The sequence below is a fragment of the Amblyomma maculatum genome, chromosome 7, assembly GCF_055883805.1.
Source record: "Amblyomma maculatum isolate TAMU_Amacu chromosome 7, ASM5588380v1, whole genome shotgun sequence".
Classification (NCBI taxonomy): Eukaryota; Metazoa; Arthropoda; class Arachnida; order Ixodida; family Ixodidae; genus Amblyomma; species Amblyomma maculatum.
In genome coordinates, this window is record NC_139350.1 from 36,528,415 (window position 1) to 36,544,345 (window position 15,931).

The 15,931-nt window shown below is 42.8% G+C and overlaps 1 protein-coding gene across 3 annotated transcripts; it reads left to right on the plus strand.

The window, feature by feature from the left end:
- Positions 1-981: 981 nt before the first annotated feature.
- Positions 982-13,355, plus strand: LOC146182991 (uncharacterized). Of its 3 annotated transcripts, XR_014708452.1 has the most exons (6): positions 982-1,112; positions 2,011-2,153; positions 7,615-7,820; positions 7,966-8,081; positions 10,346-10,402; positions 13,207-13,269. XR_014708452.1 is itself a non-coding variant. In XM_084608684.1 (5 exons), exons 2-4 carry the CDS (start codon positions 2,081-2,083, stop codon positions 8,059-8,061), a joined length of 375 nt encoding a protein of 124 aa, XP_084464810.1. In that variant the 5' UTR covers positions 982-1,112; positions 2,011-2,080; the 3' UTR covers positions 8,062-8,081; positions 13,207-13,355. The 3 variants fall into 3 exon arrangements, 2 of the variants coding, with proteins under 2 accessions (XP_084464810.1, XP_084464809.1); XM_084608684.1 differs by lacking the exon at positions 10,346-10,402 and having other exon boundaries at positions 13,207-13,355; XM_084608683.1 differs by lacking the exons at positions 7,966-8,081; positions 10,346-10,402 and having other exon boundaries at positions 13,207-13,355.
- The last annotated feature ends 2,576 nt before the right edge of the window (positions 13,356-15,931 follow it).

Consider the following 15,931-nt stretch of genomic DNA (forward strand, 5'->3'; position numbering starts at 1 on the left):
GGTCCTTGCAGTCTGTGCGCGGCAGAATTACGGTGTGCTTCCGCTGCTGCAAAGGCGTATACAGATGATTCAGATTTGGCATAGGTAGCGAGCGCGCCCCTAAAGGTTCTAGAATTCATTACACCTGCGAGTCTCAACGCACGTGTACTAGTAGAACTACACTAAACATCACAACATAGCCCTTTTATTGCTTTTTAGATTAGAGGTATGAAGTAAAATGAAAATTAACTCAATTAATTGTTCTGCTCAGACAGCGCTGTTCACGAATGTGGGCCTCTTATCTTGGACGCAATAAGAAGAAGTAAAAGACACCATACGGGGCGCGCGGCTCGAGGCGCAAGCACGGGCTCGATCAGCGCTGCCATAGCTTGGATCGAACGTTCCATTGCCCCTTTCTCGCAGGGAGCCCGCTTGCCTACGACGCCAAGGGACCCTGCCAGCCGTTACCCTTACCCGTGCAAAGACTACGCTGTGGAGAGCATTGCTGCTTTACCTTGCTCTCTGACCGTGGTGTGAGGTAAACCAGTTGGGGCACCACCTGGGTGATCATCGCCAGCCGAGCGAGGGATCTATTTAGGCCGGAGTGCGACTTTCTCAGGTGAGCAAGTTAAGTGGACCGCTATCGTGGGCATATGCAGATGCACTGTAAAAAAAAATCCGTAAAACATTCGTAGGAACGCTGGATAAAAGAGCATACAGCTGCTCTGTTCTACCTAAAAAGGACAGAACGGCAATAATAAATCCGAGAAGGTGGTTGCTATGATGTCGACAAAATTGTCTTGAGACCGAAACGCTGCAACCAAAGTGCTGGCTTATGTTGTGCTATTGTTTGCATCATAAAATATTGTAGATATGCTTTTGATAAGCCCCCAAATTCACAAATGCGATGCGTACGGGTCGTGGCGGCGCTGCCTACCTCCCTTAAGGGCTTATACGCAACCGTATCTGCGTTTATATGTCCTCCTTTTTAGGAAGTGCGCGCTCCTTCCCGTTCCGGGTTTTGAAAAATTAGGGCTATGCAGCTGTGGTCGCTGTGGTCGTGCAGTGACTGTGATGCTGATCTAATTGAACAACGCAGATTGAGAAAAAGAAGACATCGTTTTTGCCAACAGGTGAGCATGATGTCGTTCTTTGTTCATTATGGTGCTGGATGTGCGCGGTGATTCTTTCTTCCTTTGACCACAGTCATTGTTCCATTCACCCCTCAAGAGCCTCTTACCGTAAAAGGAATTTGAACCAACGCTGTCACTTAATTAATTCAATGAGATAACCTACAGCGATCTTTGCGCGGTCTCTCTTACCCGTTCATCGTTTAGTTGTCAGGGTATTCATGCTTTTCTCAAAGCCAGCATCGGTAACGAACATTTGGTTGGACTATGCGCGGGACTCGTCGCTGCTTCGCAAAAACAGTCGGTATGGGCGCCTGCTTTAAAAAGCGTAGAACAACGTCAATTGAACAGATATAAAAGAACGCATTAGCGTGATATTAAAGCTTTAGTACAGGCGGATTTAGGCCGACATTAGGCAGCTTTGCGCGATTCGAAATCCATGGCGAAAAAAAAAAGCAAACGCTGGGTCGATTGACTTCACATGACTGTCGTTTGTTCTGTTGCCGGCGAGACTGAAGTCTGAAGTCCAATGTCTGCACGTATTTTATCCCAGTGAAACCGGAACCGAAACTAAATGCATTTTGTGTTTATTTCTTCAACGTCGTTGTAAAAGCGCTGGGCCCCGTCACTTTAGTCATTGCCTCGTCTTTGTTATTGCTCGCCATGCCGGACGTCGGCGAACTTCTATGTTTGTTCGAAGCGCTGCTTCAATTGTCAACCGTCGTGAAGTGTGCTGCGTTCAGCGTACGAATACAACTGTAGTAGGGCGTTCACTCGTTTAGTGCTATCGAAATTTGATATTCCATGTGAAGGGCAATTTCGAGTCTTGCTAACATCTCAGAGAAGTGTGTGTGCTTCATTGTGCTGGGCTCTGTCTAAAAGATGGGTGCTTTGTGTCCAGTTTGAAAGGATCGGAAAGAGGAAGCCTGGACAGATCTATTCAATGTGACTACAAGTTGGACTTGCCAAATATGCAGCAGTACTTTTGCTTAACCTGGATAAAGGCGAACAGCTGTCTGCACGCCTACGCAGTTGTCTTTAGAGGTAAGCTATGTTTACAATATGAATTTAAAGTACTTGTGCACATCGCGAAGTAAGACAAGTTAGAGAGACGACGTATTGTATCGTACTGCTGCAGTATGTGTTTACAGCCTTTTAATAGTGTTGTAGGCGCTTCATTTCAGCTGCCGTAGAGGGGTCACGGCACCTGTGGGTTAACGTCCCGTTAATTTGTTGCGAGAAGGCGTGGTGCAGAAAGGCGACAGCATGATTATAGATCCGGTCGTTCTGTATTAAAAAAAAAATGCTACAGTGTGTGGAATGCTTTTTGTGACTTTAGCTTCAGTAGGAGTCAGATTGGGTCTTTTTTTGTGTGTGTGCTGATGTACTACGCCCGTGCTAGCTTAAATTTGTAGTTGGTGATAAAGATAACAGCAGTATTTTGTGGACAGGAGTACTCAGATCACTTTAAAAGCATGCACGTTTTTGGCTGTGTCTTTTGACTCTTGGATCCATCCAACCTAGGATTACAATCCGGTTGGTATTACAAACAAAGGTAAATTTCTCTGCGTCTGGATTTACGTTTTTCATCGCATCAACTTTTTTTTTTCATACTTATCTTGTGTCTGGTTGCCTAGACCGTAGGTTGTGGTGCAGAAAGGCTGTAGCATGAGTATAGACCCGGTCATTTTGTATTTTAAAAAATGCTGCCGTGTGTGTGCAGTGCTTTTTGTGACTTTAGCTTCAGTGGGAGGCAGATTTGTTTTTTTTTTTAAATTAAAATGCTTGAAGTTAAGCAGCAATTTGCCCACTTCTGTGTCTCATTCTACGCATTTCAGCTCGTGTTGTTCCCGTATTCTTGTATGTGTGTTTATGTGTGTTCATGTGCACCCGTGCTAGCTTAAATTTATAGTTGGTGATCAAGATAACAGAATTTTGTGGACACGGGTACTCAGATCACTTTAAAAGCATGCATGTTTTTCACTGTGTCTTTTTACTGCAGGATCCATCCAACCTAGGATTGCTATCCCGTTGGTATTACAAACAAAGATAAATTTCTCTGCATCTGGATTTACGTTGTTCACTGTATGAACATTTTTTTTTATGCTCATCTTGTATCTAGTTGCCTAAACTGTAGGTTCTGACATTTTGATTGTGCCAGATTTGTTATTGGCTTTGTGCTTCCTATGGTTTTGGACAAGCATTGACAGATTTTTCTCAGCACGATGGTCATGCTGCCCACCAAAGACAAGTCCCCTTGTCGAGATGTTAGCTCGACTTGCGAACTCAGGCTCCCTACAACCTTTGCTCAGTGTTCTTTCATGCCGTAGACATCTTCTTTCTCTTTCTCTACCTTTGTTTTTATTGATAACATAAAATGTTGAGTACATTTTTCTTTTTTTTTAATTATTGCTTGAAACAGATTAATACACAGCACAGTAGTAATAGGGGCAAGGAAGACTGATGCAAACAAAGTGCTAACAATGCTGTTTATAGACTTGAACCAGTTTATAGATCCACCAGTTCCAAGATAATCTAAAGAAAAGAAAGAACAAACATGTCATGTAACTGTTACATGATTACCTTGTTGCTCCATTCCTTCTCTCTATGTTTGAAAGTATGTTCATGGGCATTTAAGAACAACCATTTTCCACTCAAGTGCATGGACGGATGGTTACAAACTTGAAAAAATTTGAAACTACCTGAGCTTCTGCCTTCAGTCTTGTGTTGGTGTCATAGGATTTGTGCAGAACAGCTGTTCTTTCAAAGGCAGGTGTGCAGTTTTTGCACTTGCTGCAGTGTTTGCTTACCTCATCCGAGTTTCGATCTCTGAGTTTACTTGAGTTATATATATCCTGGGAGCCTGGGAGCTAAGGGGCAACAAGCTGGTTCTTGTGCATGCCTCGGCACATTTGAAACTAGTAAAGAGACCTAGTATGTTCTTGTTTGATGAGCGCTCTTGAAAAATTATGCATGCGCTAACAGGAAGATGCATTTCAGAGCTAACTGCACCGTTTTAAAGAAGCCAGGTATACAGCGAATCTTTTAATTGCTGTAGCAGAGAGCTCTCTGCTATTAGGAAGCAACCCAAAGCAGTCAGCTGTCAAAGGAAGGTGTTTATGATACTGTGTTTACAGACTGGGCAGAATGAGAGAAAGAAGATGGCTACACGGTTTAAAAAGCATTGAACAGGGGTTGAAGGAGAAGCCTCAGTTTGCAAGCCAAGCCAACGTTTTGACAAAGGGACTTCTCTTTTGTTGGCTCAGCTTGCGAACTGAGGCTCCCTCTCAAATCCTGTTCAGGATGCTTTCATAATGTATGTACATACTATATCACACAAACTAAAAAAAGATTGGAAAGAAAGCATAAACTGTTGTCTTCTCTGTGTCAAAGAAATTGAACCAGTGGTGCAAAAAAAGGTAATTCTGAGAGCATTGTAGAACCCGTCTGTGGGGCCAAACATTGCCCATGCCAGCTTACAAAAAACAAGTACTTCATTTCCCTGTCATGTGGAAATATCTATATCAGCCAGAGGAAGGTGTCTAAACACTAGGTTACAGGAGACTAGAAGGATCTGAAAGAGGTAGACTTGGGTATGCTCAGCCAAATTTGCAGCATGTGTAAGAACTGCACACCTGCCCTTGGAAGAACAGCTGTTCTATACAAGTGCTTTGACACCCCCACATGAGTAGTAGCAAAAGCTCAGGCCTCTTCAAATTTCTTCGATAAGTGTGTGCAGTTGAGTAGAGTTGTTTTTGAGCACCTGTGAACATGTTATGTAAGATTGGCAGGAAGGGGCTGTTGATCATCATGGGCATCAGAAGAAGGGTGCAAAAGGAGAATTTGGCCGCCACCCCGCCCGCTATAGGATGCAGTCGAGTTAGTTTTTCCTTCCTCCCTCTCTAGTTTTTCCTCCCCCCCCCCTTTAGGAAAAATTCCTGCCGACACCCATGTTATACCTCTGTCACACGGGCAATCTCAATGTCCATTGAGTGAATGGTAATTGACATTTTCGATGGTCGTCGAGATGCACCACTGCCACACGGCAAATTTCAATGGGCATTGAGTAGTGACCGTGTCATTCAACAGATCGAGCCATGGGCAACAACATCTAGTGAAAATACGAAGTGAAACAGTATAAAACGAGGCGGATATCACACTAAGGGGTTTTTGAATCAGTTTGTTCAAAGGCTATTCGAATACCTCACATCACAGGATAACCCACAGGCACTGCAGGCGAGCAACACCGGAACTACGACGAATTATTTGCATTTGCCGCATTCGTTTTGTGCCAGGATGCCGACGGAGCTCGGTGGTTGTCTTCATTGCGTTCGTAGTTGCTATCGTTAAAAGCACATATGGGGCTCTCCGTAGTCTTGGCTGTCGCAAAGCATGGTAAAAGGCAATCATGAGCAAAATGCTGTGGCATGCGGTGCTGCCATATAAGAAAATTGTCAGTTTGTTTACATCTGAACACCGCAGATTATCTAGAGTGATCATTTTGACTCCCATAAAACTGGTTGACAGACTGTTCATTGTCAACAATTTAATCCAGAAGACTTTTTGTTTTGTTTTTCTCTTGTTTTTCACCTTACGGTGAATGCAGGGCTCCTCTTAATGTTCCTTGGCATGCCAGTGGTCATACTTGAACCTTTTGAGTCAATACTGATCGCGTTCGAGCATCATTGAAAACTGCCGTGTGGAAGTAGCTGAACCCCATTGAGCTCAATCTCCATTTGCCTCGATGAGCATTGAAACTGCCCGTGTGACAGCGGTAAAACTGCCCGTGTGACAGCGGTATTAGTGAGCGCCTGTGTTTGCATCTGTCTTTCTTGTCCCTGCTACTACTGTGCTGTATTCTTCTGTATCATGAATCAACATGCTAGGCAGTACATACTATTGATTGAAGCTGTTTAAATAGCTTTATCCCTGTATATTTACGTCTATATTCAGGCCAAATGGTGGTCCGAATTTCCACATTATGTGACGATTAGAGCAGTATGTCTACTTTTCCTGACCATATAGACGTTGCATTTCCCAAATGAAGTATCAAATACATGCATGGGTGCGGGTGCATTGTGTGGTCTTGTTTCAACAAAACACGTTGAATCTATTGTACATGCGTGTCACATTGTCCCCTTAAACTGTTTAAAGCTGCGATATGGGGCCTTTCATGAGTGGACAAGTGAGATAACTGTTATGTATTGCTCCCTTTTTCAGCTAAGAAAATACTGTTTTTCTTCTCTATGCCATCGTAATACCAAATCAAACTTGCCATGATTATAGCAAAACTTAGTGGTTTCTTTTATATTCAAATTTCAGTTTAAAGTGAAAAGGCTTGTGGAATTCACAATAATTTGAAGCTATTTTTTACAGCATTTCATTAGGCTTAGTGTTGCTTTCTTTTTGAGAAAAGCATTCTTTGTTTGTTGGTTGGTTTGTGGGGTTTAACGTCCCAAAGCGACTCAGGCTATGAGAGATGCCGTAGTGGAGGACTTCGGAAATTTCGACCACCTGGTGTTCTTTAACATGCACTGACATTGCACAGCACACGGGGGCCTTGCTTTTTGTCTCCACGAAAATGTGGCCGCCAAGGCAGGGATTCGATCCTGCATCCTTGGGAACAGTAGTCGAGCACCGTAACCGTGACGCAGTGGCTGTAGAATCTGTGGGTGCCGAAAGCCTGTGATCAAAAGTTTACCAGACAAGTTGGCTTTCAATTATGCAGACCGAAAATGATCGCAGATAAAGGGAACTTTCCATTTCATTCTTTTCTGTTCTCCCACTTTTGTGTGGGAAAAGAACTAAGAATTAAGAAGGTTCCATTGTGGTTTTTCACTAGTGCAAATTGCTTCCTTGAGAAGACTTCAGCAAATGCTGTTTTAAGTGACTGCTTAAACTTCTCGTTTGATTGAAAAGCCGTCAGCGTGGCAGTAGTGGTCGGTGTAGTAGGTCATAAATAATCGGGGCTGCGTAAAAAAGCCATATGACAACTTGTAGTTCTAGTAAATTAATATTTGTTTTGTAGTTGATGACAAGTTAATCAAATCATTGTAATTGTTGAATTAAGTGAAAAAATAAGGAAAGGGGGTTCAGAGGTGTCAAAATTCAAAGAATGAAAAGCCTATGCTTGAGGTGCTAATGAATAAAATTTAGTAATTGATGAAAGAAATAATTGAAAAAAAGAAAAATGCTTTCAAAGTCATGAAACTTTATGGAATAGAAAGCAAATGTTTGGTTATGCTAAGAATTGCTGTAGAAAAGTAAAAATTATAAATTAAAAAAAAGAAAAACATATGTGTGTGCGACATGCTATCACATCACTCCCTTGAATGGCTAATTTTTAGCATGGGCATGACCACCTGTGATCAACTGTTTGTAATATCTTGTACTGAGCTCTAAGGATGAATGTGTAACTAATTGTTCAAAATGTCACTAAATACCAGCTCTTTATAAACATATTCTACTTTGAGGCAAGATATTGAAGTCGTCCTTCTTGATGCAGGGTCTGGTGTGAAGCCTTGCCAAGCTGCAGCTGCTTTGCACCATCAACCCCACCGCCACTTATCTGGATATGGCTGCTTTGCTGCTCCCAGTGGCCAAGTGGCCATCTACAAAGCATCTGAAGGTGGAGTGCATTCCCTGCATCCAGATTCACTGCTTGGAGCCTGCCCCACCCACATAATCCAGCGCGCTTCTGTGACTAATGAGGTATGCAGCTACAATGAATGTGGCCATTCAATAGACTTCTTTACCATAGGTTTGTTACCTACCCTGCTCCAGTTGTGTTCAGATTAGTAATTCAATTTGTGATTTTAATGTCTTGTTCCCTTGGCCTTTCTGGTTTCTACCACAGATTTTCATGACTGATGCATTCATTGCTTTGGTTCACATGCCATATGTCTCTTGGTTGACCTGTCATGAGCCAACCAACCGAAACTGTGAACTCTAGACACAGCTCACCTGTATCCCGTAAGTCCATCTAAAGACCTTTATTGCAGCTACGATTCATACAGAATGCCATCCTAGCTTAACTTTTCCTCGAAAATCTTACATAAATTTGAAAATATGGCTGGCTGTCAGCTAATCTATTCTTTCTAGAAGGTCGATACTGCTGCAAAGAAGACAAGGACAACTGAACAAACACATGTGGCATATGCTAAGTACAACTTTCAGTTATATTTTTTCTTAGGAAGCAGCTACATTACCTACTTAACAAATATGGCAAAGGATGAACGCCTACTTGATTCAAATTGGCAGCCTGTTGCTGGGTGCAAGAAGCCTGGATGCAATGTAATGGAGATAAGATACCCCAAATTAAGCAGCTGCAGCATCATTTAAAAATTCATGAGCTACCTAAAAAAGCAGGTGGCAGTGCCCTCAGTCACTGAACTGATAGAATGGGGAGCAACATCAGTAAGGTCAAATGTGGCTGTCTTAGGTCTTTGTTTAGAAGTAAAGCTGAAGCAGTGCTGAATTTATCACGCCATTCAGTTATATGATCACAATTTGTTCCTGTTAAAGATTTTTTTTCCATGTGCCAGAATTGCAGCCTGTGTATAGAAGGTACCATCTTTCATTGTTTCTATTCTTTCACGTTCATACAGTCGGCAGTCAAATTCACTTTCTCATTTGCCGAATGTATATGCAACCACAGGTAAGAGCAAGGTTGTACACAATATTAGTGGTGCATTCAATGTACAGTTCCTGATTTTCTTATCACATATCTCTTACTTCTTGTGTAAGAGTGTACGGATTCTAAACAGTTGATTAGAAGTGAAAAAAAAAATACCATCTGTGGCCAATGTTTATTTTGTGGGGAATGTAATAGAGATAAGGAACTATTTTCATGCAGTGTCTTACAGATGCATTGTTTGGGCCCTCTTTGTTGGTTTGTTTTACCTTGTGCTGTATACACACTGGCCTTGCAGAAGATGTATTTTCTGGAAAGACCAGGATTAACTTCCTTTCAGCAGACATTATTCTGGGTTTGAAATTGTCATTCATAAACTGTGGAAATACTTTGTTCATCATTGTGGAAAGAAAATTAGCAACTGTCATGTTTTATCAGCTTTTAATGGAAGCTGTAATACAGATGAATTTATTCAGATTCCTTGAATAACAACTTTGAAGGCCAGCTTGAACTGCTCGAGAAAGCAGGTTATGCTGAAACGTCATCTGCAGTGTTGCAGCATGTCTTCTCCAAAATGTAAAAGAACCAACCAGATCCGGGTCTTTTAGTCTGAAGACTGTGTGTGAAATAAATTCTTACTCCATAAAATTTCCCCCATAATGGAGATGCACAACAGGTATGATGTCAAGGTGGTTTCCTCAGCTACTAAACTGCTGGTAATCTGTCCCATATTGAACAAGAAACAATATATATGTGTAAAGAATAATGGTAGGTTAAAATACACCACTAAGGTTGTGCACAGTATCTTTCTGAGCTGCTCTGGTATACACATTGTACAAATGGGGAGGTGCATCAACAGCAGACTCTATGAACATGACTAGGCAATAAATAATGAGATGGCACATTCCTAAAAGAAAGCAAACCTTTGTACAAAGCCTACAATTCTTGATGATGCCAAAGCTAACCCTTGGCGACAAATGATTAAAGCTTTCGATATAATTCTGGGGATAAATGAGTTTCCTCTGAACAAAAAGTAGCCTCCTCAGATGGGCATGTGTGACTGCTGTCAAGGCTGTACTATGTGTTTTTACGGCGGCTTAGGCCTTGCTTTGTATACTGCAGAAAAGGTTGCATGCCAACTCGGGCAATGAACTCTGTCGACCTTGTTCTTGCCTGATAGCCATACTTAATCCAGATACGGTGGAATGGTAAGGCTTCAGAGGCCTCTATACAAAGCTATGCAATCTTTCCACTCCCATGCCAATGTTGGGACCACAAAATATTTTGGGAGCTGCAAGCATATTTTGTGAGAAATAACACTGACTAGCAGATTTTCCAAGTGAAACTTCTGTTGGTCTCTGTTAGCAGCAGTAGTCGTGTTAATAGTCCTTCAGGAATAAAATGCCAAATTTTAGTATATATGTGCCCCTATTATGCATTTACTGTGATGCAATAAGGCCTTGATTATCTGCCAGAAATTTGTAACAGAATAGGGCAACTTTTCCATGAAGTGAAGAACCATGCTTTTAATGACAAGGTTGTCATATGCCTAAAAAAATAAACATTTAACACTAATGCTCTGAAAGAAATTTTTTTTTATCAGGACATGCTTGCCAACATGCGACGTAACTCTCAAAATTCTTGGATCTGCTAATCTCTGGTATGCATTCGTTTGCATTTTTTTTCAATAATCATTTTAATTTCTAATTTCATCTGACCGACAAGCTCTTAAATGAATACCTAATTTTTATGTGCTCATAACTGAACTAGCTTTGCATGATTACTTACTACCTAGGACTCATTTTCTCAGATGCTAGCGATTATTACTTCTCGTGGTATCTGCAAACTCATGAACTTAATGCGAGCTCATGCATTATGGGCTGTTATTTAAACCTGAGCTACTTAAAAGGGCTAAAATATGTTAGCCAAATTTTAATTTTCAGCCAGTCTTCATTTTTTTCCCTCCGACTCCTTGAAGCTATGCAAAGTGGTGCCATTAATGCCTAGACTTGTTCAGATCTGTAATATTTTTTTTTAGCAATCATTTTACATGGACGATTTCAAGACGTAATCTACCTGCATGATTCTTCCCATCATAATTCTAACGTATTTCTTTTCTTTTTCTTTTAGCAGTTTCCATCCTGCTTGCACAAAAAATTTGAACTGAATTTACAAGTTTTTCATTGTCAGTGTCTGCTAATGGTACACTTCTGGTGTAGAGAATGCATACTCCCTTCTATAGTTATTGGTGCAATATTCATATATGCCTTCAAGCCATGTTGAATTAGAGGGCATAAAATAGTGTTACAGATGAGTGAATGATGCAGGTAGAATGAGAGGAAGATAGTTTACACTGTATGAAGGAGCACTGAGCAAAGGTAATGGGGGTACACCCCAGTTCGCAGGTCGAGCCGTTTCGACAAATGGACTTGTCTTTGTCTGGGAAAAGCGATCATCACTAGCAGGGGTTTAAATACGCTTTTGCTTCCGGAGAAGAAAATCTGGGGAGGATGAAAGTGGGTGTGAAGAAAGTAATCAAGGAGTGCGGAGGGGGAGGATGCCTGAGAAGAAAGTAGGTCATGGAGTAAAAAAAAAGTTTCTTCAGTATGCATTCTCAGCCTGGAACCAGGGATCCTGTGGCTTGCAAAAGAAATAAAAGCAGCAGTAGCAGCAAAAACTACAATGCCGGGTAGATGATTAGTCACCACTTAAACAGGTTTGTTGCAGATACACCTTACAAAGGGACAGGCTTTGCAAAGGGCCCTGATAAGGAATATATATCTAAGGGGGACAATTTTTAAAACTTTCTGCAAAAGGGGGGGGGGAGAAGGACAAAGAAACAGAATTATAACTGCACAGTGAACCACAGCTGACATGCAAAAAAAGAAAGTTTGAAGGCAAACTCAAGTAACAAGTGATAAGGAGGAAATGGGTTTGGAGAAACATCTGCTGCTTATTCTACTGCGAGAAGGAATAGAGTATACATGTGCTGTGAATAAACTGTACAAGTAACGCTATGTGGGATTGTTTTCCCGAATACTTATGATGCAGAAGGAATATACTTGAGGGATTCTAACGTTCCTTTAGAGATATTTGTTCCTGCTGGTTCCAGCATCCAAAGCAACCACATCTTTGCTCTCTTGAAAGACGAGCAGTCATATACAAAAAGACACCACGGTTAAAAGTAATGCAAGCGATTTCACTTTTCACATAAATTCAGGATTTAAGTACACCTCTTCAAACATTGTTTACCTTCTAGAATGGTCCTTCTGTCAATAAACAGCACATCGGAAAGATAGGGCTACCAATGAACATAAGGCTTAATGGCCATCAGGCAGACACAGACAAAAACCTCCCGAAAGCTGTTTCGCAGCATTTAAATCAGAAAGATCATAAGTTCGAAGAAATGAAATTATATATTCTCCAGTCAGCCTTTAAACCTGCAAGGGACAGAAAATATGGAGGTATATCTAATTCATAAATTTAGAACATTGCAACAGCAGATAAATATATCTCTAAAGGAATGTTAGAATCTTTTAAGTATATTCGCTCTGCATCGTAACTATTTTGGAAAACAATCCCACATAGCATTAATTTCAGACAACATTCTTAGCACAAAAAATACACGCACACAAGAGAAAAGGAAGGACACAGGACAGGCGCCTAGTTAAGTACAGAATTAATTGTACAGTGTATTCACAGATAGTGTACACTCTATTCCCATCTGGAATAGCATAAGCTGCAGATGTTTCTGCAAACACATTTCCTCCTTATCATTTGTTACTTGAGTTTGCCCTGGCACTTTTTACAGCATGTTGGTTGTGGTTCACTGTGTGGTTATTATTCTGTTTCTTTGTCCTTCTCACCCCCCCCCCCCCCCACACACACACAATTTTTGCAGAAAATTTTAAGAATTGCCCCCCTTAGATATATATTCCTTATCAGGGCCCTTTGCAAAGCCTGTTGCTTTGTATGTTATCTGCTTCAAACCCTCTTAGGTGGTGACTAATGATCTACCTGGCATTGTAGTATTTCCTAGTACTGCTACTTTTATTTCTTTTGCAGGCCACAGGATCCCTGGCTCCAGGCTGAGAGATACATACTGAAGAAACATTTTTTACTCCATGACCTACTTTCTTCTCATGCATCCTCCCCCTCCCCAGCTTTTCTTCTTTGGAAGCAAAAGCATATTTAAACCTCTGCCAGTGATGATCGCTTTGCCCAGAGGAAGACAAGTCCACTTGTCGAAACGTTGGCTCAACCTGCGAACTGAGGCCTACCCCCTTTACCCATGTTCAGTGCTCCTTCATACCAGATAAATGGTCATATAGTGAAAGCTCTTTATTTCTGGCTAGTGAATTATATGTGCTAGTTTTTTATTGCACTGAATATCGCTGCACTGTTTTTACAATGCATTCATGAAATGATGCAACTAACAGTTGCATTTTCTCTGCTCTTTTCTAGCCTGGCCATGTGGAAGAGTACAAGACACGACATATTAAAAATAAAGAGGTTTGTTATTTCACTATGTTATTGTCCATGCGCATGGACTTGAATATGCCATGTGACACTTATCCGATAAACATTTATTTGCAAGTTACGTGATTGCTGAATCGGGCCACGGGGCGAGGGTCTACGGAGGCGGAAATTTTCTGGGTACCAGAACACTCTGGGAATCCTGGGAACGAGACTGCTCACATGAATGCTCGAGGTTTCGTCAGCCGAGTAGGTGAGCCGGACGTTCCGGGAAGGTCCACGAGAGATGGGCTGGTATCCTTTCATGACGTTACTAATTATTTCAAACTTGAGCGGAGGATTTACCCACCCCCGGACAAGCAATTGGTGAAGGCGCAGGAATGCGTCTGGCGATGATTGCAGACTAGATGTTTCTTCAACCCATACGTGTTGAGCAAAATCTACCCGGACATTCAGCCGGAATGCAAATGGTGTCAGGAATTGGCAACCTATGACCACATATTATGGAGCTGTAGCATAGCACCGCCACCGGCAGATATTATGCGTGATCCTTCCCTCGAGCAGTGGGAGGCCGTGTTGGCAAGCTCAGACCCGGTCGTCCAGACCAGGGCCGTGGAGTGGGCCACTCAGGTCGCCGTCGGCCATGGGTTGATGGCCATCTAACACGGAATCGTCCACACATGCTCTTTGACGAAAATGAAGTTTTTCCATCCATCCTTGCAAGTTACGGTTTTAAACGGCGACCCCATCAAATGTCAAACACAACACCTACTGGGTGCCAGGACACACCGACGTAGCGGGGAACGAACGCGCCGATCAGGTAGCTCGAGGGTACACGAGCCGAGCTTCCTCCCACTTGGACGATCTACCCGAGCGAGTCGGCCCTACGTACTCAGATATTCTGAATTACTATAAGGGGGTACGGATCCGCTATACGCCGCCTCATCGGGATCTAAAACAACAAGAGGCAGTGTACTGGCGAAGACTGCAGACAGGAACAATCCCTAACCTGCATATCCTAAAAAAAGTTTACGCGTCACAATATCGGGACACCTGCCCATGGTGTGGTAGCACACCTTCGTTATACCACATCACGTGGCAATGCAGAAATAACGACAGCTTTCGTAAAGACCCGAGTGTGGAACAGTGGGAGAGCCGGCTCTCCAGCGGCGATTTGGATTGCCAACTAGGTCTAATCCAGCAAGCCCAGCGAGTAGCGAAGCTCAGCGGAGCCCTGGAATAGGGGCACCAACCCTGTGAGAAGGCGGAAGATGGAACTCTTCTGCTGCTAGCACAAGACCCTCCTAGAGAAACTAACATTTCCTATCCTATCCTATCCTTTATGATGTGTGCATGCACTCAGCAGCTTTTGTGGGGACAAGTGCTTCTGCTTAGTTACTGAAGGTTATATAATGTGTATGTGTATTGCATCTGTAATGAAGTGATTTGAGCTGGGCTGGAGACAGCCTGCACTTTAACATGTGCACTGCATCTTGGACCATTGGTGGGTCATGTCATTTATTGATGCCATGCTGCCGCAATACTGGATCATATGCTGAAGCATTGGGCAGATTGTATTGTGAGGTCTCTGTATACCTCTCGATAAAATCTCCTACATCTTAATCATAATGCCCAGTATTTGTGGCTACACAGCATGAATAAATTATGTGACTCACTGCCCTATCGAAAATCCCACCATAGATTACCATAAAACCACCATCGTTTTGTGGTGGGTTTATGGTATTTAGAGTGGAAAAACGGTGGCCATGGTGTTTTTTTCGTGTCCATGATGGGCATGCTTCATGGTGGTCAATCTCGACCACCATACAGCCCACATCATGACCACCGAAAAATAACCATGGCCACCATTTTCCACCCTAACCACCAAAAATCCGACTGAATTCGTGACGCCATGCTGGCGATGGTAGCAAAAGGTGTGCATGGTGCGTGATCTTGCTTCTGTGGTGGATACGGTGGTTATGGTTCCCTACGGTGGGGCCATCGTGGGGCAGTCTTGGTGTCAAGGTGGTCAAGGTGGGCGGTAATGAAGAATGGCGGCCAACTTGGCTGGCTCATCTCGTGCATAGCGCACCATATGGCGGTGTGGTAGAACGAAGTATATAAATATGTCCGACGTATCGAGTCGATTCTTGAGCATTAAAGTGCACGTAGTAGAATGTCCTAAAGCCACGTACATTCGACAAATATACCAGTTATGCTGCTCGCCTTATTCCCCGCAAGCGAGCGTGCAGGCTATATTCGAATGTACATCGGATGCTACATCGGAAGCCGCGATCGCGACGAGGAGCTCACTGGTTTTTCACGCCTCATCTGCCTTCCGACAAACTAAGCAGGTTGATGTCTGCATTGGCCGGTTGTGCGTGGCGGGTGTGCAGCCACGCAAACGACAGCGGCAGTGCCTACGATTCGCACATCGCCGTGTACAGCGTGCTTGTATAATCGCGCGCCGCCCGCATTCAACGACCGTTCATCCGCGAGGACTGGCCTCGGAAGACGTTTTTGTCTTCAAAGAGAACAAATAACTTCATTTATAAAAGATTATACGTCATAGCTAAGTCAACAGGTATGCCGCCGCCGCCGCGATGTCTATGCACGCTGCGAGCGAAGCTACACGGCCGTGGAAAGTCAGAAACATGAAATATCCGTTTCAGGTAAGCTTCGCTTGTAAACTGGGGAAAACATGGCGATGCCC

Bases quoted from the DNA above. Each gene is read 5' to 3' on its own strand.
- LOC146182991 (XM_084608683.1), top strand. From the start codon at position 2,081: ATGCAGCAGTACTTTTGCTTAACCTGGATAAAGGCGAACAGCTGTCTG. The intron at 2,154-7,614 runs GTAAGCTATGTT...TTCTTGATGCAG, and splicing joins CTACGCAGTTGTCTTTAGAG to GGTCTGGTGTGAAGCCTTGC. The intron at 7,821-13,206 runs GTATGCAGCTAC...GCTCTTTTCTAG, and splicing joins GCGCTTCTGTGACTAATGAG to CCTGGCCATGTGGAAGAGTA.